This window comes from Rhinolophus ferrumequinum, chromosome 19, assembly GCF_004115265.2.
Source record: "Rhinolophus ferrumequinum isolate MPI-CBG mRhiFer1 chromosome 19, mRhiFer1_v1.p, whole genome shotgun sequence".
Classification (NCBI taxonomy): Eukaryota; Metazoa; Chordata; class Mammalia; order Chiroptera; family Rhinolophidae; genus Rhinolophus; species Rhinolophus ferrumequinum.
In genome coordinates this window covers 58,812,237-58,832,713 of record NC_046302.1, presented here as the reverse complement: position 1 = coordinate 58,832,713, position 20,477 = coordinate 58,812,237, and the positions used below count along the sequence as shown (strand labels likewise).

Genomic DNA, 20,477 nt, shown 5'->3' with positions numbered 1-20,477 from the left:
CAGGGAGACCTGTGGATTCTGTGGCCGCAGAGCCGAGGCTCCAGCAACACGTACACCCTTCAGGGCTTACAGCTGGAGGGCAGTGGGATGGTCCCTGAGAGGTGACAGGGTGCCCCTTCCATGGGGCATTGGCGTTCCCACACTGATCTCATCCAGAGGAGAGCACGTCACCCTGAACGCAGAGCGGATGTTCACGGCAGTAGGAACAATCACTCGCGCATTCCATGTCCCCGTTGGAATAGCCACCTGAGCCACCGTGTTCACCTCCTCTCAAGCCAAACAAGAGCACCGGCTTCCCTGCCCGACAGCCTGGGGCTGCGTTAGCCGCCGCCACAGTCACGACTACGCACAAGGTGTTCCAGTCGACCCCTCTCCAACCTAGAGAGATGTAGTGAGGAAGACAGACGCCAGCCCAGGAGACAGTGCATCTGTTCTGACAGGGAAGCCAGTGGAAAAGGCAGGGAAACGCTATGATGCCCACGGCACCCAGTCCAGAGAAGAACAGTCGTGGACGATTTCAGGTTCATCTTTCTTGGATGAGAGATGAGCATTCCTGTAGGATTTCCTCCGCAGAAGAAGGAAAGATGAGATTGTGCAGATGGGGGTGGTCGGTGCATGGCCCGCGACAACGGCTCTGTAGGGGCCTGCTGTGTCTGTCCCCAGCAGCGTCCGGTGGTCGTGGGCACACGCGTGCTGGGGTCTTGCCCCATGAGTGTGACTTCACCTGTGGCTTATAGGACAGCGGTCTCGTGGTGGGGAAGGCGTGACTTTCCACACGCCTCGCGCTCTAGGTGTCCTCGGTTGCTGACAAGAACAGGAGCGTCTGTCTCCTCCTCTCGACTGGTTTTCAGAACCACCGGTGGGGTCACCGTAGGCAGCTTCACTTAACATTGAAAGGTTCTGCTGTATGAGGCTTGATGGCCTCACCCTAGGAGATGTGACAGCTCAAGGACAGGACCCGTGATCCCTGCAAGTTCCAGGTGATCCCAGGTACAGGCTCACCTCCACCACCAGAGCAGTGGCTCATCAGCAACCAAGCCAAATCACCCACCACTGGCAGGAGGTCTCTGGCCTGTGTCAGGTGCTAATTGGCTCATTAAAACCCCAGGAGTTTACAGTCTATGGTGGGATGATGTGGTCCTCACCTTTACCTCAGTGTTGAGTCACATGTGGTGTGTCCGGGGGTTGGGACACACGATACTGACAGACTCAGTGAGCGCGTGCGTGCAGACCGTGCACGTGTGGATCCTATGCTGCTGGCAGGACGCTGCTTTGGGGGAAAGCCGGAACTATCCAGAAAAAGCCTGACCTATGCGACGTAGGTCTTCAGGTCCTTGAAAATTCAGAAGGCTGTGCAGAATGGAAAGATAGCTTCACGTGGCATCATTTCTAGCAGCAGATCCAAGGGACAGCCCTCGATGGCTGGCGCCAGGTTTCCAGGAAAGGGGACCGGCGGGGGGAGGGGTGCAGGTGGCCCAGCGCTGACCTAACGCTGTGTCTTCTCCACAGGGAGGAAGAGATAGTCGGTCTGGATCGCCCATGGCGAGACGCTGAAGCCACGCTCCTGCTCCCGAACCCTGTCCTCAGCTTCCTAATATCCCCGCCTTACGATTTTAACCAGTCCCGTAAATCCCCTACTTCTAGAAATGACCTCTTCCTAACGCCTTGGACTTGAGCACACGAGGGCCAGCCACAGCGCATCCCCCGGCAATGTCTGGCCAGCAGCTACATGGAGAAAACGCAAACACAAAACGGTTAAAACGGTCACTACTGTACATCTCGAGATAAAGTGTCCTGGGGTCTCAGACCACGGCGACGTCCCTCCAGTTCACCCTTCCGTCCTTGGCTTCACGCTGCGTGCTCTCCCGCCCTCGGCTTCAGGCACTCCCAGGAGACACTGCTGTGGACACAGGACGCGTGCGGGTGGTGGGACTGGCGATCCGCGCTTCCTTTGGTTTCTTCTCCCGCCCCTTGTCTCCCCCAAGGCACCTCATTTTCCTAACAGGATCAGGCAGTCAGGAGTGGCTTCACCCCACGGGGGCTTCGGTACGTGAGATGCGGGCGGGCAGCTGAGGACAGTGTGACGTGGTGGACACGGGGCCGTGGGCTGCTCCCACCCCCTAATTGGCAGGATTCGTGTGTGGCAGAGAGGGGATGAGGAGGCAAAGGGGCTGGGTGGTGGCCTCGAGCAGGAAACGGGATCTTGGAAATCAGGTGATGGCACAGTGGGAACCAGAGCGGCCTCCACAAACCACCTGTTTCCTCCTCCCCAGAGCCGGCCGGCTGGGGGCTCAGGGAGCCCAACACAGAGAGAGTGGGACTTGTAGGAGTTTTCTGGGTAGCCGCGCAGTGTCACACTGGTCACGTGGGGAGCCGAACGTGACCGGTGGTGCGCTCGGCATGGCAGTGCACATGGCAAACACTAACCTCCGTCTGCTTGTTTCCTAGAAGTGAGCGTGCTGAGTAACTAGGCCTAGTGGGGGGCCTGCCTTTGCCCCGTCCCTGCCCCTGCCCTAGACGCATGGCTGGTCGGCCATCCGAGCATGGAGGAGCTGTCCTCTGGAGCAAACTCCTTTCTAACATGAGCTGACACTCCCCCTGCTCCCCTCCATAACGTACTGACTGCCTTGTGAGTTCCGCGTCTCCTGGCACCTTGTCACCTTCCAAAGAGCTCCCAGGAGCATAGGTCTCCCGAAGATGGAATAGCCCACGTAATGCCGAGTGCACCCCTCTAATCCTGTTCTAACTCTGAATGTCGAGTGTGGGTTTAACACAATGTCTATTAACACATAGCCTCAGTGATAAGAGAAACATAAAGAACATTTCGGAAACAAAACCTCCAAATCGCTGGACACGAGCCCTCTGCATCGGAGCTGACGCTCAGTGGGCACTACTCGGGACGACGCGCAGCCGCGGGCACTGCGACCGCGGGCCTCACGGAAATTACACTCTGTTCTTGAGTAGTGAAATCACATAATAAACTTTTAATGACATTGGCGCCGTCTTCCTCTCATTGTGGTCTCTAGAACGTGACCCCGTACAGCGATTGTCCCGTCTCAGAGTGATGTGTGGACATAAGCCGTCCAGCAGATGCGCTCTCACCTCACGGTTTACACGTTAGCAAGACAAAGTGCACGGGGTCCTGTCAGGGCATCGATCCCGGCTCCCGGGAAAGGACTTCTCAAGTTACTGTTAAACGATGTTTGAAAGTCCACTCACCTTTTATTATCTCACCAGTGTGAGCACCCAGCTGGTGTGAACTGCAGGATCTTTGAAAAATTACTTTTGGCCACACTGTACTGGCAGGAACATTGACAGAAATAAGTGATTTCTGTCACTTATTTTTGTTCATAGTTGCTTTGGCTATAAGAATTGTCTTTCAAGATTAACTGAAATCATTTTTCGTTTTGTTTTGCTTTTAACAAAACCACAGGTTCTTTTCTGTCTCAATTATGGCTGTGAGAAATGATCTGAATTTGTGAAACTTAGCAAGGGCAGGCCCCATCTGAGACGATGGTGGGAGGACACCAGCCCATTTCTGCGGGGCCCCCCAGACCCCAGACTGTTTCCGTTTACCACCACCAGAGCCAGACGCTGGGCAGTGGGCTGCCCCCGCGTGCAGGTGCGACTCCAAGCCAATGCCGACACCCCTTCCTCCTGTCTCTGTCCAAACCCCTTCCGACTGAGGAATCTGCAGCATCCTGCAAAGATCATTACATTTTACAAATGGTCGGTGTGGGCTACGCTGAACTAAGATCCCGAATCACCCTGCCGCGGCTCTACAGTGCCCAGGGGGCTCAGCAAACTCATGCCTTTGTATTTAAACACAAACGCTCTCACATTGTAACACAGCCAAGCATTCTTGAAAAATTCACCTGGAGAAGCATTTTCAATAGTTGAGGCAATCCACTGTACAGGGAACACACTTCCCATTACCTGATAAAGAACCGACCTTCCTCCGCCCACCATATTTAAAACAGTAGAGCGATAGCCCCCTGGGACAAACAAGCCAGGAGGTGGAATGAGCTTCTTCCCGTTCCCTCTGAGCAAAGCCCAGGGAGGAGTCAGATCACTTGAGCTGCTTCAGTCCAAAAGTGTATGGAGTCCCCAGTCTGTGGTAGAAATAAAAGTGAACTAAGAAGAAAGAGATCCTTAATTTGTTATTTCGACAGGATAATGGCTCTATAAACTACGAACTTACAAAAGTTTGAAAACGTATCTTTACAAAGGACTAGATGCTATAATATGAGCTAACTCCATTGGTATTTCCGGGAAAGTCCGGTACCGCACCCACCTCAGGAACAGACACTGGTATTCTGATTTTCACTTCATTTCAAGTCACTTTCAAATGTCTTACTTACGAGAGAGAAAGTGCAAAATACCCTCAAGGACAGAAAATAAGACATCCTCGCACTATTCCAACCCGGGGATCTGAGTTCCTGGCCACGGCAGCAGCTCTGTGCGCTAACTCACACTGAAAATGGGACGTAAAGGAAAGATCCATCTTTAAACAGTTACAACTCACCCAAAGCCCAAACAAGTAAATATACAGGAGCTTTCAAATAATACAAAAACTATTTTTATTATTCTTAAGGCCGGCAAAGTGGCTTTTGGCATAACTATCCATTTGTAGTACAAAATTGGATTAAATAAATATCATCCAACGTATAAACAGACCATGAAACAGTTCTGAAGATAAAAAAAATTCTTCTGTAAATAAAAAAATTAAAATTTTTCTTTAGTGGTGAATCAAGAATGAATCACTGTCATTTTAGAATGTGTCAAATAGATTACAAATCTTGATTTAATACAAAAGTCTCCATGCTGTGAAGCATTACACATAAAAAAGATTAGAGAAATCTTTTATGATTACTGCCTACTGCTCCTGCCACTTAGTCTTCATTTTTTAGTGCTTAAGCATTTTATTCATCACCCCTGTAAAAAACAAGCATGTCGTCTCCGTGCTCATCGGTACCCACGTGTGACTGAGGAAGGGGGCTAAGTTCAGATCAGCTCAGCAGTGACCAAACAGGACACTGGCTTTAGGAGCCTGTGTCTTTCCTGGGGAAACTCAGGGCATCCAACCCTACAAGAGTCTGACTGCCCCACTTTTTAAACAACAAAGACACAACTAGATTTTAAAGTGCTAATCTTCACTATAGTAAGGTAAAGACATAGAGGTCCCAAACCTGTATGCAGGCACTTCTGAAATTCTAAAAATTCCAAAACACCTGTTACATAAATAGATTAGCTGCAAACAGAGAAGACATCTAGATTCAGAAATATCAATTGTACAATTTCATCTCTGCTTCATTCGGTACAATAGATTTTTAGAAAAAGGATATATTAATTAGCAGCGATCCAGCCTTGGATTAACTTTTTTTTGGTGGTGGGGGGAGCATAGTATTGACTTTGAAATAAACTCCTGGGGAAAAACTATGCATGAGAAAAACAGGCATGAGAGCTCTCTAACATACTAACCGGAAAGCAGTTCCACGTATCCTACGTATTTTCTCAAAAACGTCTTACATAAATCTGATGATCGCTTTGTTAAAAATGTGTCTCCTTGTGAGTCATGAATATTCTTCTGCAAAGAGGAAAATCCACGTGAAGAACAGAAATCCACTTCTACTTTTTTGAGTCTTGTACGACCGCGAGTGTCTCTTGCACATAAATGGTGTTGAGTTTAGAAGTCAGAGAACACTCGCTATCACTGTGAAATCCAGATCTACATTTCCTTAAACATGACGATGGGCCGGGGAGCACAAAATATTGTCCTGAAGCAGCGTTCCCTAGTTCAATGCTGAAATTGGATGGTACTGAAATTTTCCCGTGAAAAGGGACAATGGCAAGTCCTCATTTGGACAGGTTTCCAGGTCCCCAGATCACATGGTCAGAGGACAAGAGGCAGTTTGATGTGCTGCACCTTCGGGCCACAGGCTGGTGTGCACGTGTGTGGGGGCAAAAGGACAGGGGTGTGTGCGGCAAAGGGGATCTGACTTTCCATCTCTGAAAGGATGATTTTGTTTTAATCTCATGCCATTCTATGGACCTGCCCACGTCTGCATCACCCATCGGAGGGGACCCTCCATGCACTGATCTATAAACTACACCCATCGGGGTTCAGTCTCTGTGGGACGGTGTTTCATCCTTTCAGGTTAGTTAAGCACTGCAACCCTCAGAAGTGGGTCCCAGGCAGGAACTTTCAAAAGGGACCTAAACCACCAGGGTGTGTCTAACCTGGGCCCTGATGAGAACAGCTGAGGACAGTGAGGACGCTTGCAGCACACGCAGGCAGCGTGCCGGCCACTGAGCAATGTCCTCATTTTTGAACTTGGAAGCTCTTCAGATAGACCTTGCAAGGGTAAGCTGTCATTCCCTGAACTTCACAGAGGAAAAGCAAAATATTAAATATTAAAGTTCTTTTCTGTGAAAAATTATCTGAACCTGAAATTAATTCATATGCCAAACTTTCTTAAACATTTAAGGAAAAAAAAGAATTAATCACACTTCCTAACTTCATTTTTTTATTTATTGTTATTCCAAAACAGATATGCTAGGATGAGATATTTCTAAAAATACAGTTATCTATTCTCAAAATCCTGGTTGTGCAGAAGGCTTCTAGAAATCTCATCAGAAGACTTTATCAACCACTAAAATATAAAGAGCAGCCTGTACTCCACTGAAGATCCAAGTGAAATTATATCTTTACAAAACTTGATATTTTCAAGGAATGTTTTGCAAAGAAGCAACTTTTATAATTAGGAAGTAAATCAAGATAATACAATAATGTCTTGTGTTTGCCTGCTAATAAATTCAGAAAACTCACAAAATTAATTATTGGTAGGTTTTCTTTTTCTTTTTTCTTTTTCTGTAACCAAAATAAAAGTAGGCTTTCGACTCACCTGTAAGGCCTTTTGCTTAAACAGGCAGTTCACCAATACAGTTCAGTGAACTATGCTTTCTGTGCAATTAGGAATTAAACAAACCCCTTTTAGAGACCGTCCTGAGATGACATTTAATGCCAAAACCAAAATAAATAAACAAGAACAAAATTTGTAAAATTCCAATAATTGCAACTTTGCGGATATTTGTTCACCAGAATTAATCAACACTTCTAAAATATTTTAATACAAAATTATAAAAGAAAGTGCATTAAAAGCAGAACCTTTAAAACTCTGGCAAAATTACAATTATTTTGAATACACTGACGACAGCCAGGTACACACGCTGACATTCAGGAAAACCTCAGGATATATATAACAAGTCCAGTATCACAAGGATAAGTCAAATAAGGCTTTTTTCCCTTAAAAAAATATACAATACACAAAGCAGTTTGAAAAAAAAGTAATATTATTTAACAGTTTTCTGACTTAAATATTTTCACATAACAAAAGTTTTTATATCACCATCGATATTACTTATATACATATCCGAAAGTGAACAAGAACAAAAAAATCAAAGATGCCCTTTCAAAAAATAACAGTGAAATGTCTCTATTTTCAGGAATCTGAAACGAGCTCCTCTCTTAATATACAAAATCCATACAATATTTATAATAAAACTGCTCTCTTGTGAAACCAGGGAGGCAATGAGAGAAAATAAAGGCAATTATTTTTCTGGAAAACACAAACAAAACAACCCCAGCTCTATGTTACAAGGAAAAGAGATCCATTTATTAACAAAATGAAGAGAATACTGATCTGAAGTGCTCGTGGAGGTAAGAACTCTGACGCTCTCTGTAACTGGGTCAGTGCTTGTATTTACAAAATATACTGCTCAGCCAGAGGCCGACATACCTGTGTATGTACATATGCATTTATATAGAGAACATATAAATATCTTGGGGGGGGGGTCACACGAAGGACGGACGCTCCATCTTTGGAATGCTGTGGGAAGGACACACACCCCGCCCCAGCGCGGGGTGGGTTTCGTTTGGGACGTTGAACGTGGCACCATTGATGATAGATACTAAAGAATTCCCTGAAATAAAAACCACACGTGCTTACGCACGAGGGGACGATCGTGGGCCCATGTGGGTTCCCACCCTGCAATACAGACGCACGTCTTGCTCACGTGGGCAAGGGGCTTCAGCTCCCATGAGCCCCGTCTGCAGCGTGCGGCTCCCGCTGTCCGCAGGGGTCTGACCCAGGAACCCCAGTGCCTGCTGTCGAGGCCGGAGTGGCATCACACGGCCTTTCATCCTCGTCCGTGTCGGGTTTACTGTCCCCCATGTTTACGCTCCAGATGCTGTCTTCTTGTCACTAATGATTAGGTGTTTGTAATGGAGAGAGAATTGGTCCAGCCATCTCTCACGGTTTTAGTTCTACTAACTTACCGTTGACTAAAAAGAGTCAATTTCTACTGATTTCAAAACGCACAGAGAAAAGAATGGAAACAACTTCCCTGTGTGTTCTAACATTTTTTCTGGACTTCATGCACTTTATCTTATGGTTGTTTTATAAGCTGTGCTTCTTACAACAGAAAGCACGAAGGAAAACCTATCTGGCCGTTTCCATGCTACGCCTGTCTTTGCTAATACAAAGGAATCCCACCACAATGCCAGTCAGGACGTTAACCTTCCGACTAGATGCACTGGCCATGGGCGAAGGCGGAGCTACCGGCTGTAGTACCTGAGTTCCGTGATCTGCAGACGAACCACAACGGTGTCTTTACACCCCCAGTTTCTTTCCTGTAAATCTCTGAAACACAATGATTCTTTAGATAATTTTAGAGCTAAAAAACTACTGTGGTAACATGTTTGACACGTGAAGCTTCCCAACAGAAACCCCAAGCGCTCTGCTCTGCAGTTAAACTGGAGCCCCCGCCCCCGACGGTCCCTGCGGGGGTCAGAACACATGGGCCAGCGCCTGCCACTCGCTCGCGGCCTCGGGCACCACCTCCTCCAGGTGCAGCGTTTGGCTCAGCTCCTCGCCTCCCTGCTCCTGGCGGCTGGCGGACGCCTGCAAAGTTCCTGCAGTGTAGACACACGAGCACAGTCTCAGATGGCCAGCAGCACAAAATGAGTCACACAAAATAGACGAGAAATTTCTACACTGACGTGCTTTCCACCCCAATGAGAAGAGTAATTGCAGCGGCAGATTCAACAATTCCGTCGGCGACGCCGGCTGTTACCGGAACACCGGCACAGGCGGCCCACCGGCGTTGTGCCCGCTCCGGAAAGGCTCTGTTAACACAGCCGCGCCCGGTGAGAGGGTGCGTATCACAACCTCCCCTCACAGACACTGGAGCGTTCCAACGTCTGTGTGGGGACAGCAAGGGCCCGCAGTGGCACTAGCAAGTCACTGGGGACACACACAGGCCTGTCTGTGGGTCCACACCTTGCTCTGCACCTGCTGTCGGGGCACTGACCCCAGCACCAGGCCCCGGCACCGACACACGGCCCGACTGCATGCTGTGGGAAAGTGGACAGGACACGGCGCTGACCACCTGGGGGACACACACTCACTGCTTGGGGACATGCCAGGTGCTGGCCACTCACAGGGTGAGCCCCGTCCCCCTGCCCCTCACCCGTGCAGCTGTGCGCCCGCCTCATGTGCAGCTTCATGTTGCTCTTTTGGGTGAAGCCGAGGGCGCAGACGCCGCAGCGGTAGGGCCGCTCGCCCGTGTGCTTCTTCATGTGCACCTGCAGCGCGCTCTTCTGGTTGAACGCCTTCTCGCAGACAGCGCAGGGGAAGGGCCGCTCGCCTGGGGACAACGTGACCGGGTCAGTGCCAGGACATGGCCCAGGGAAGACGTCTGCAAATGTCCCTCCTGCCACCATCAGCCAGATCGCCAACTCACACGGTCCTAGCAAACCCACTCCATGGTGACACACAGGGCAAAACTAACCCAAAGCTGCTCAAAGGCCTAGAAGCATCCAGAAATTAACAGAGAGCACAGAGAATTTAGACAAAGTGTGATACACTTGGGCACTAAAGCAAAGACATTGAGGACCTGAGAAGATCAAACCCACTTAAATGAAAGCAGGATTCATACAATACTTTAAAAAATGTCACTTCATTGCTTTCAAGTCAGTACAGAAACAAAAATGGAAGGACACGTTGCCTAGCTGACGTCTGCCGCGAGCTTGCCCCAGGAACACCCACTGGGCGCCCACTTCCGGGATCCGGTGCTGCGTTCACCCTCCCGGGCTGGCAGGCCACCTCCTCTCGCTGTTCCACACCCACCTCTGAGCCCCCAGGGACCGAGTCCTGGCCTGTCCCAGGACTGGCACCAGTCTCTCCCCTTGGCCTAAAGGGCGGGATCCCGTGTGCTCTGCTGGGCTGCATCCTAGTCCCCTCCCATGAACCTGGCTGGACCTCGCGCCAGTCAGCACGAGGCCCCACGCAGCAGCTCCAGGAGCACCCACCCCTCACCCTCCCAGGACGTCCCTCTGTGTCAGGCTAGGTCTGTTCCCCCTCCCAGCCACTGGCCACGACAAATCCCTGGGATGTGACAATGAGGACAGCACACCAGTGACTGGTATGTGGAGACAAAGTGCAGGCACAGATGTGGTCAAGGTCACAGAGGACTCGGGCTGAGTGCAAAGGGCACGTAAGCTGGCGGGCTGGCTCCACCCACGTGCGCCTGACAGGCACAGGGCTCAGGCGGGAAAGAAGCTGGAGAGACGAGAAGCTGGCAAGGGCCTTCGCTGGTTTGAGGACAGAGCACCCACGTGAGCAGGGGTGGGCCGCACGCACAGCCAGCAGCGTCACAGTGACGTGTGTTCAGTGGTCTCTCCAAGCCCTTCATATGCATCTATTATAAAAGGCAGTTTCTCTCTTACAATTACGTCCCGAATAAATACGAGTGACAGCACGGTTGTTTGTTTTTCACTCAAAAGCTACTTGCTGAAGACCCAGTGAGTGCTGCATTTGCTGACATCGCTGAGAATGCGTGAGCCCCAGGGCCGAGCAAGGGCTGTGACGGGGAGCGCTCTGCTGGCAGCACCAGGAGGACCCTGGCGTCGGTGGGGGTGCCAGGGTGTCCACGCTGACATCGGGAGGCGAGTCAGAGGTGGCTGGGCAAAGGGAGGGAGGGCTGTGGAAAAGGTGACCAGCAAAGGAAACTCTGACAAGGGCGATCTTCCCAGGGCTGGGGTGCTGCAGGGACCAGGGCGTGGATGATTAGGGCTGGACGGGTCACAGGACGGGCACGGGTGGCACACTTGTCTCTGGGTTTCGGTGACGCTGCTGTGTGAACACAGGGCTGCAGGGCCCGCGGGGAGACCAGACCAGGAGGGGCCAACGCCAGGGCCGTGGGGCAGAGCAGAGCTCTGGGCAGAGGCAGCCTGCAGGGTCCCCGGCACGGGACGGTGCTGCAGGAGTCATGAGCCGCTGCGGCGGACGAGGGTGAGGGTGAGGTCACAGAGCTGGGCAAGGGGCAGAGGGAGAAGGGGGCTGGCGTCGTCGCGCTGTTGGTGTTTTCTCTGAGATGAAGGCCTTGGGCAGACGTAGGCAGAGACAGGAAAAGCCAGGGAGGAGAAGTCTGGAGACACAGGAAGGGGCAGGATGAAGCCCCGCAAGGCCCGAGCAGCAGCCTTTGCCTGCCAGCTTCCATTTCCAACAGTCGTGATGTAAAGAGCACACTTTCTACTTGACCTGATGGAAAGGTCAGGATACGTGGAATGCGTGGTGCCTGCTTTCTAAATACACGCCTGTCGTGCATGGACGTCCCTGCAGAACGCTCTTCGCTCACTCACTTGCAGGTCGCTGCAAGGGGTCCTAACCCACAATCCCACAGCTTACGTTACCTGTGTGGATGCGGCTGTGTCGCTCCAGCTGGCTCGGTTTGGCAAATGCCTTCTCACAAGTGTCACATTTAAACACTCTCGGCTTCTGGGAGCTTAAAGACGGGCCAGCTTGGTGTGTCTGCATATGCTCCTATTAAACAGTCCATAGAAATGAAGAGACACTTAAGATCATAAAGCAACTTTACAGACTTGGCAGTCAAGTTAGAACAACAGGGGATTCAGGTCAGTGGCAACTGGAGCAAGAGGCTGGTCTCTGATTGGCTTTCCCACGGGTCCTCCTTGGTCAGCCTGCAGGGCGGCGGTGCGCGGCGCGAGGGGCGGGGCCTGGGCGTGGCGGGGAGACGGAGCCCAGGCCGCGGAGCCTGCGCCTGGGTAACCGTAAGGGGCCAGGCGCCGGGCCATCTCACAGGGGCAGTTCCTCAGACCTCCCTTTCTGTGGATGACCTTGACAGTTTTCAAGAGGACCGCTCAGGAGCTTGTGGGCCGTCCCTCAGCTGAGACTTGTCTGACGTTTTTCTCATGATTAGACCAGGGTTTTGGGTGTCGGGCGGCAGAGGCTGTTCCATCCAATAGTGTCAGGAACAACCGCAACACGCTTCCTGACTGCTGATACTGACCTGGTCACCTGGCTGCAGTCGGGTGGCGTTAGTGTGTGTTCACCCCGCCCCTTGGGCACTCCCGAGAAAGATGGGAGTGAGTCTGCAGCTCACACCTAAGGAGCGGGGGCAGCCGCGTGTGCAGAAATCCCCTGCCCGGGAGATTGGTCTCTTCTTGCGCATTTAGTGATTTACTCCATCCGCCAGTTACAGCAGTAAGAACTCATAGAGATTTATTTTGTACTGCGGGTTATAATCCAATGCTACTTGATTTTCTTGCTCTAATTGTCCAGCTTTGGCCACCAGGAGCTCTTTCCGTTGGCTCCCGTGTCCTTTTGACATATTCCTGTTACTGTGTGTGTGTGTGTGTGTGTGTGTGTTTGACACTTCCTTATTTATTTTCTGGCACAACGTAATTTTTTTTAATTCCCAATTTCTGAAGGTCATCAAGAAAATGTAATTTATAGGTATCAAAATGACAGATTTAGTCTTTACACTATCCTTACCATTTCAGAATGTTTAAGGTATGCCTTATATATAATAAGTAAAATACAGTATCTAAAAATCTTAAGAAATTTCTTTATTTTCATTTATTGCCTCTTCACAAGGATTTACTCTCTATCGACAATACTGCCGTACCTATAATTTCTGTCCTCCCTACTACAAGTTAAGCATGATGCTAAGCAAGCACTTTCCATTCCTCCAAATGACCACAAAGTATAAGCACTGATACTCTATTTACACATCAGGACACTGAAGCTGCAGACACTGCGCGTGGGACCATATCATGGCGATCCTAGCGGCAGCCAAATTCAAGCCGAGGCAGGATGGGGATGGCTCAGTTCTAAGTGGTGCACACACACCAGGCGAGAAGGGTTCATTTTGTATTTGGGATTTGAAACATGAAGCTGAGTCCTCTTCCAACTATGCTAATACCGGGGTTCCTCCACTCAGAGAACTCGGTAGGAAGAACTGGTGGCCCTGCCGGCTGTCAGCCTGGACAGCGGCCCTCTCGGTCGGTTTGCTACTGACTGACTCCGTCAGAGGTTGGAGGAAGGAAGTGTGGGACTGCCTCATGATTTGCTTATGATGTTTTCGGTACCTAAGCAGCAGCGAAGGGCGCAGGCACACATCCCCGCCAAGCAGGCACTTCCCTACGGGTCAGGGAAATCCCTCAGAGCTCACCCCCATTCCCTCGTCCTCGCTGGGTGGGTGTCTCACCATTAGGCCAGGCACTCAGGTGGTGCTCAATGTCTGCAGCCACCAGCAGTGCTGTGGTGAACAGCCCTGCCTGCAAGTATTTTTGTACCGATTCCTGGTGTGTGCAGGCAGGGTCTGGTTAGCTGTCTGTCACCTCGTTCCCCTGCAGAAAGGTGCACCAACCTGCAGTCTCACCAGCAGTTACGGGGCTTCCAGTTTCCCCACAGCCCCACCAACAGTTGCTGGCAGGTTTTAAACATTTGCCTCCTAATAGGTGAGAAACAGTGTCTCACTGTCATTTTAATTTGCATCAGACCCTGACTGAGAATTGCACATGGATATGCAACCTGCTAATAATGTCCACCCCATAGGCCTAATAAAACTAAAACGACCACTAAATACACTTACCTCCATTGAGCTTTCCCTCAAAACACCTGTCCAGTAACACTGACTAAGGGTGGCGGCCCGCCGAGTGGCCGAGGTGGCCGGCCGGTGGCATACCTACCTTGAGGTGGGTGGCACGCTTGAAGGCCTTCCTGCACGCGGGGCACACGTGGATGCGCTCCCGGCCGTGGGCGGCCTTGCTGTGCTGCAGCAGCATGGCAGACGACGTGAAGGTGCGGCCACACTCCAGGCACTGGTGCAGCCGGCCCTCCTTCTCGGGCTGGCTGCCCTGGGCCAGGCTGGCAGAGACGTCAGTTACCTGGAGTGGATCAGATCAGCGACTTTACTGACAGCAGCAGTCTGCGAACTGACAGGTGACAAATAACAGAGGAGACATACTAACACGGCCACGCCCAGCCCACAGTGTGTCACCAGCACGGCACACACCGCTCTGGGATGCCTCAGGGGCCCTGACTGAGCAGGGTTCAGACAACAGGATGCTATCACCTGCACAACAGCGCCCCCCGCTGCAAATCCAGTGCCAATGCTACTGGCTCCGCCACTCTGGGCCTGTTTCCTCACCTGGGAAACAATAACCAATCACAGCACCTGCCTATCAGGGCGTGGTGGCGCTTAAATGAGGTGACACAGAAAAGGTGTGGGAGCAGCGCCTGGCATGCAGCAAGCAATCAGGAAATGCTCTTACGCAGCTGCTTTGCGCTTAGACAAGTGTAAACAATAGAGTGGAAAAACGCCATCACTTCCTCAGCAAACTGTACTACAACGATACTTTGGGGCAGGAGGTGTTTCAGCTTTTGATTGGATTAATGCATTCTCCCAAACTTTGGATCTTTCAAGTCATTTTAATGGGGTGCCATTACCACCCTAAAAATAAAGAAATAAAGCAGAAGGACTTTATTACTCAGCTTTATAAACAACAGAGTTCAGTTTTTCAGATGAAATTTTCTATGTGATGACTTAGTGAAAGAAAATTACAAACAACTATAAAGAAAATACATGGAATTTGTCAATTATTTCCAATTTATCAAATACTTTCTCATAATACTAGAATATACAGAAATGGATACAATTTAAAGAAAAAAACAACAAGGACAGGTTTCTACAAGTTTCTCTAATATTAGTAATCAGTGCTGTGATAAAAAAAAGAATGGAATGAAAAAAAGGAATAAAATAGAAAAGAGCAGAAGAGCACAGATAATACAAATATGTCACATGTCATAAGGGTAGGAATTACTTTCGTGACACCTGTGTCAGGCATGCATGTTTCCACAAGTGTCTGGGTGTGTAAAAAAAAAGAAACAAAAGAACACGTGTTCAGGACACTGAGTAAAACATATAACATTTCTTGTAAGTCAAAGAAAGTTTAAAAACCACTGGAATAAATGATACTCCAGGCTGCAGATAAAAACCACAATTAAAACAAAGGGCACATAAGGAAACACAGTAACTGTAACAAACCCTGGGGTCCAGGTGCCAATATTCTCATTAATGCTTTCAAATACTCATCGGCAGTCGTTATCCTAAAATACACCTGGAAATACACCTGACTCTCACATTCCTCCCACGACAAATGAGCATTCGCAATCTGTGTGCATTCACTGTCACCACGAGTGTCACAGATTGTGCTGAATCCTCTGAGCCCCCCAGTGCATCACTGAACTTGAGTGTGGTCTTGGGGACCCTGAGACGAGGAACGTTAAAGAAAGTAAAACTCAGCTAGTTACTTAGGCCAGATTGGGGGACATTCTCAGTGCTGGCCACGTCTAATGTCTCTGTGGAAAAGTCCTTGCTGACTGAACGGCACTGAGTAATTTCCTTAAAACTCATTTGGTAAAACTACTTATGCATAAAATTTAGTGCTTCTTCCATTAAGAGATTATTACCTGCTCTTTACTTCTAACTGTGAAAAGTTTTAAGGAAAGAGTTTTTAGACTTCTATGTTTAGAACTATCGTTTACTAAATGTGTTGGTCTCCCAAAACATGTGTTTTAAGAAGAAAGACAAGTCAAACGACAATAGGTCACACACACGCATATGTATGTGTATATGAAAAGAACAGCAAGATGTAAAAGAACCAGCAAAGGTACCTCAAGGAAAGCTACCAAAAGAACTAAAAGCAAAGGGCTGTCTGAGATCTGCTCAGCAGGCAAATACAAGACAATACTAACAAATCTACAACCAGGTTGACACATTGCTCGTTCTACGTCTCATTCTGTAGTACTAAGGCCCTACCCACCGAGACACAAACCACACGCGAGTGGAAGGCGCTAGCAGTCGTCCAAGCACGCAGCCCTGGCCCCCATCACACCCACTCTTCACTCGGGACGCACGGCAGAACGCCCTCAGAAGTGCCCCAGGCCCCCGAGCCAGGCAGCCAGGTGCACCCCTGACCCTGCATCTGCATCTAGGTTTCTAAAAAGCCACCCCCGGTGGTGGGTGAACATGCGCTCTGTACCTGGTAGGCGATCTCCTCGCAGGTCGCCGACGACGGCTGGGACGTGTGACTCACTAGAATGACCTGGGGTGAGGCTGCTCCTCCGGGACCCGACAGGGAGGGGTCGGCGAGCAAGGCTGGGAACTGCTGGCCCTGGCACAGAGTAAGGGTATAAATGCAGTGACAATTCAGCACTTTAAGGCGGCAGTCCCTGTGGAAAACGAGCTGCAGGTCCTCCAGGGCAGCAGAGCATCACTGGGTGACTCAGCAATTCCACTGAGAAGCCAGATGCGCTAGGCACCTTGTACGTCACTGTCAGAAGGGGAACCAAGGGCCCACTAACCGGACAGGGAGGGACAGTCGTGGTGCAGCTGTGATGCACCACCACGATCCGAGAACAGAAAGGACCCACACGTGACACATGCTCCAACACAGAAGAGCCTTGCGAACAGTGCAGTGAGTGAGAGAGGCTACGGCAAAGGCCACATGTGCTGAAATGTCCACAACAGGCAGATTCAGAGAGGAAGGCTCAGTGGCTGGAGGTCTGGGGCTGGAGGGACCACAGCAGCTGGGGTGGGCCTGGGCCCAGGGGACACGGGAGTGACTGCTAATGTACGGGTTTCTTTTCAGGGTCACACAATGTTCTAAAATCAGATATGGTGATGGTTGCACAACTGTGTAAATATAGCAAAGACCATTAAATTGTACACTTGAAATAAATGGGTGAACTTTATGGTTTGTAAATTACACCTCAATAAAGTTATTTTATATACGTATATGTATATGTATATAGCTGTGCATATATATATATATATATATATACACACACACACACACACACACACATACCGGGGGTACCAAAACAGTGTAGCCAAGTGGACACTTTGGTCAGCATTGCTCAAGCAGTAAATCGCTGTAATCATAAGTGTCTGGACGCTGATGGTAACCACTTTGAGCACCTCTTGTCATTGCAGAAGTCAGACGTGACTTGTATTCATCTTTTGCTATTGATATATATTGAGTATTACAATTGTAATAGTTTTCCTTTCTTAAAATGTGTATGTGTTTTTTTGGCACCGTGTGTGTGTCTGTGTGTGTGTGTGTGTGTGTGTGTGTGTGTGTGTGTGTGTGTCTGTACAAAGAATGTTTATTTGTTTCAAAACACACACCATTTTGCTGTACAATACGAAGCTACTCTCAAGCTTACTACCACTCCAGCATCCCCTTGGCCACTGACTGTGAACCTGAGACAAAGAGCGAGTGGATGTGCTGGGGTGGGGTTGGGGGGGCGGGCAGAGGAAGCTCAGTGAAGTGACCCTCCTATGGCTATAAGCACTGACTCTACGTAAATAGGACGGTATAGAATCAGCACTGCTGCAATCAAAGCTGATTCTAAACACAACTTCCATGTAACGCAAACACTTGAAATACATGAACTTGAACAGTGAACATCAGGCCTGATGGAGAGGGGCGAGGGTCACCAGGCACCCCCAGGCTGACCACCGAGCCCGTGGTCCATGCGCTTGGGGCCCTGTGGCTGAAGGTGAGGTGTTCCTTGATGTCCTCAGAAGAACAACACAAGCTGCCTTCCAACAGGGAAGGTAAAGAACTGGGGGTGGGGAGAGGAAGGAAACCAGGACTGAGATGGCTCTAACAACACCTCATCCATCAGGGAACTTCCTGTGGGAAAGGCACCACCTGCGGCACAGAGGGAGACAGGGCCAGCCAAGGGCAGCCTGAGGGACCCCTGCGGGGGGGCACATCGATGTCTTACGTCGGTGACGACACCTGCTTGACACTGCGCTACAGCTTTGCAAGATGCTACAAAACTGGGTGAACGTACACGGGGTCTCTGTATTATTTCTTACAATCGCTTGTGAGTCTAAACTTAACACAAAATCAAAAGTTTAATTAAAAAAACCCTGTGACTTTTGTAGTCTGGTACCCACCTGGCACTATACATCGTTATTACCACATTACTAACTATATTCCCTGTGCTGCACTTTGCATCCAGTAGCTACAGGATAGTCATGGGACGTCACTGGGGGATCACTTCATGAGTTCCATGGATGTCTAACCAACATGCTGCACACCTGAAACTAACATAATATTGAATGCCAACTATAATTGAAAAATAAAAAGTATTTAAAAAACCCCTGAGAAAGCCCTGAACGTAATGTACTAGCGTATTACTGGTGTTTCAACTGCTCATGCAAATGCCCTGATTCAAAATGCGAGTGTCTCAGAAAAGAAACGCTCAGCAATTAGTTACACTCATGAAGTGACACTCCAAATCCACAAGAACAACGTGTCGGAGTCATTTATTTTTCAACTGTATTATTACTCGAAGCCACCTATCCCTTTGCTGTTTGCTTTACACTGAGGTGCAACTTACAATACTTCTCATTCCCCAAGTAGCCATGAACTTCGCAGGTGCCCACGTACTGGCCGAGGGGAGCTAGGCTCCAGCTCCACGGCTCGCTGGGCTCAGGCGGCCACCTCAAAGTCACAGACTTTAAATGTACTTTGGACTTAATGTACTTAATTATAGTTAACCAGTTTATCACAATGATTTTCTACGTACACTCTGCCCCAGGCGTTCCCTCAGACGCACACCCCTGACCCGGCCCGTCTGAGAGCAGGAGGGACTGAGGGCACGAGGAAGCCCACGTACATCCCGAGCCGACGTGATGGCCTCAATACACTCCTCTCTGGAACTAACTGCTCAACAGCCAGTCAGACCTTGGGCCTGGGAAGTGCGCCGCAGAGCAGAAAGGGGATGCACAGCTCCCACATGGGGGCTTATTCCCGTGAGAATGTCCAAATCCGCATCAGTCTCCAGGCCCATGGGGGCCAGAAGGGTCTGTCACTAACATGTTAGCCTTACTTCCCTCTGGTGGTAGATTTTTAAAAAATACGTTTCCATATTATCTCAATGGTCTTGTTTTCCCCCTTTTGCACTTAACATATGACTTTTTTGTAAATCAGAAAAAAAACCCACTTGAACTTTGAAAGAAAACGTTCACAAGAGACATCAAGGGAAGAATCAATGAATAAAGTTTCAAGATCACGCTATGCACGGGGGCTGCAGCTGCACTGCGACGACAGGTGTGCACCTACCTGAGAAGCGATGTTGAGTGTGACTGTGTCCAGTGCTCCCGAGAGCAAGCCCTGAGTGTCCGCCAGAGTTAGTGTGACGCTGGCCTCACCTCCCACTCCTGCTGATGACATGACCAGGTTCTGAGCAGCGACAGCAGACGGAGACGTCGGTGTCGTGGAGGAAAGGTTCCCCGCCGCAGCGGTCAGCTCTACACAAAAGGTAGAACGAGCAGATCAGTGGATAAGCTGGGTAAGTTAAATTTTATGGGCGGGGGAAGAACGACTTTCATAAAGGAACTAATCTGTCATAATCAGCATTTATATTCCTAAACTTCTGAAATTGCATCAAAGAAATTATAGAATCTTTGATTCCATTTTATGGAAAAGCTGTCGTTTCACAGTATCTTTATACTTAAATGTACTCTGCTTCTTAAATGTAACCTAGAGGAAGAAACAGTGAAAGAAGAGTAAGAACGTGATCCTCCAGTCCCTGTCACTGCCACCGATGCAGAAGGGAACACAGAATTTCCAGGACACGGTCCCGCCAGGACCAGAGAGTAGCCTGCAGAGAGGAACCAGCCGTGAGCCCCTGCACCAGAACTGCCAGCTCCACAGACTAAGAGTCGCCCTCTGCGTGTGTTCCCACTGTCATCACCTTTCCGTCCACTTATTCTAATTTCTCCTGCATGGCACCTGAACTGTCTTTGGAAAAGACAACAAAACGTTTTAACAATTTTCCCCTATAAGCCAGCGCTAAAAGGAAGGAAGGTACTGGGACAGAATCAGGCACAGAAAGGCCTTTTCATCTACAAATCAGAAACTCAGCCACCCGCCCCGACAAAGGAGATCGGCTGATGGTGCCTGGGGTGGCACCAACAGAAATATATTTTTAAGTTTTCACTTGTAAGCACAACACACACACACACCCACACACAATCACAACCCACCGTTCCATTCACCTGACAAACACGATTTACCATCCCCGGTG

At 49.5% G+C, this 20,477-nt stretch overlaps 2 protein-coding genes across 7 annotated transcripts in view; one reads left to right on the top strand and one right to left on the bottom strand.

The window, feature by feature from the left end:
- MBP (myelin basic protein) overlaps positions 1–2,993 on the top strand; it is an 89,139-nt gene extending 86,146 nt beyond the window's left edge. For all 6 annotated transcript variants that reach the window (XM_033087780.1, XM_033087782.1, XM_033087779.1 and 3 more), the window contains one exon: positions 1,510–2,993. In XM_033087780.1, the coding sequence (XP_032943671.1) occupies positions 1,510–1,554 (45 nt within the window). In that variant the 3' untranslated portion in view covers positions 1,555–2,993. The remainder of the gene's footprint in view (positions 1–1,509) is intronic.
- The window catches only part of ZNF236 (zinc finger protein 236), a 94,964-nt gene continuing 76,182 nt past the window's right edge, over positions 1,696–20,477 (bottom strand). Inside the window, exons 27-32 of the mRNA XM_033087783.1 lie at positions 19,511–19,698; positions 16,412–16,543; positions 14,057–14,254; positions 11,756–11,885; positions 9,532–9,708; positions 1,696–8,974 (exon numbers count right to left, since the gene is read on the bottom strand). Of these exons, the coding sequence (XP_032943674.1) occupies positions 8,850–8,974; positions 9,532–9,708; positions 11,756–11,885; positions 14,057–14,254; positions 16,412–16,543; positions 19,511–19,698 (950 nt within the window). The 3' untranslated portion in view covers positions 1,696–8,849. The remainder of the gene's footprint in view (positions 8,975–9,531; positions 9,709–11,755; positions 11,886–14,056; positions 14,255–16,411; positions 16,544–19,510; positions 19,699–20,477) is intronic.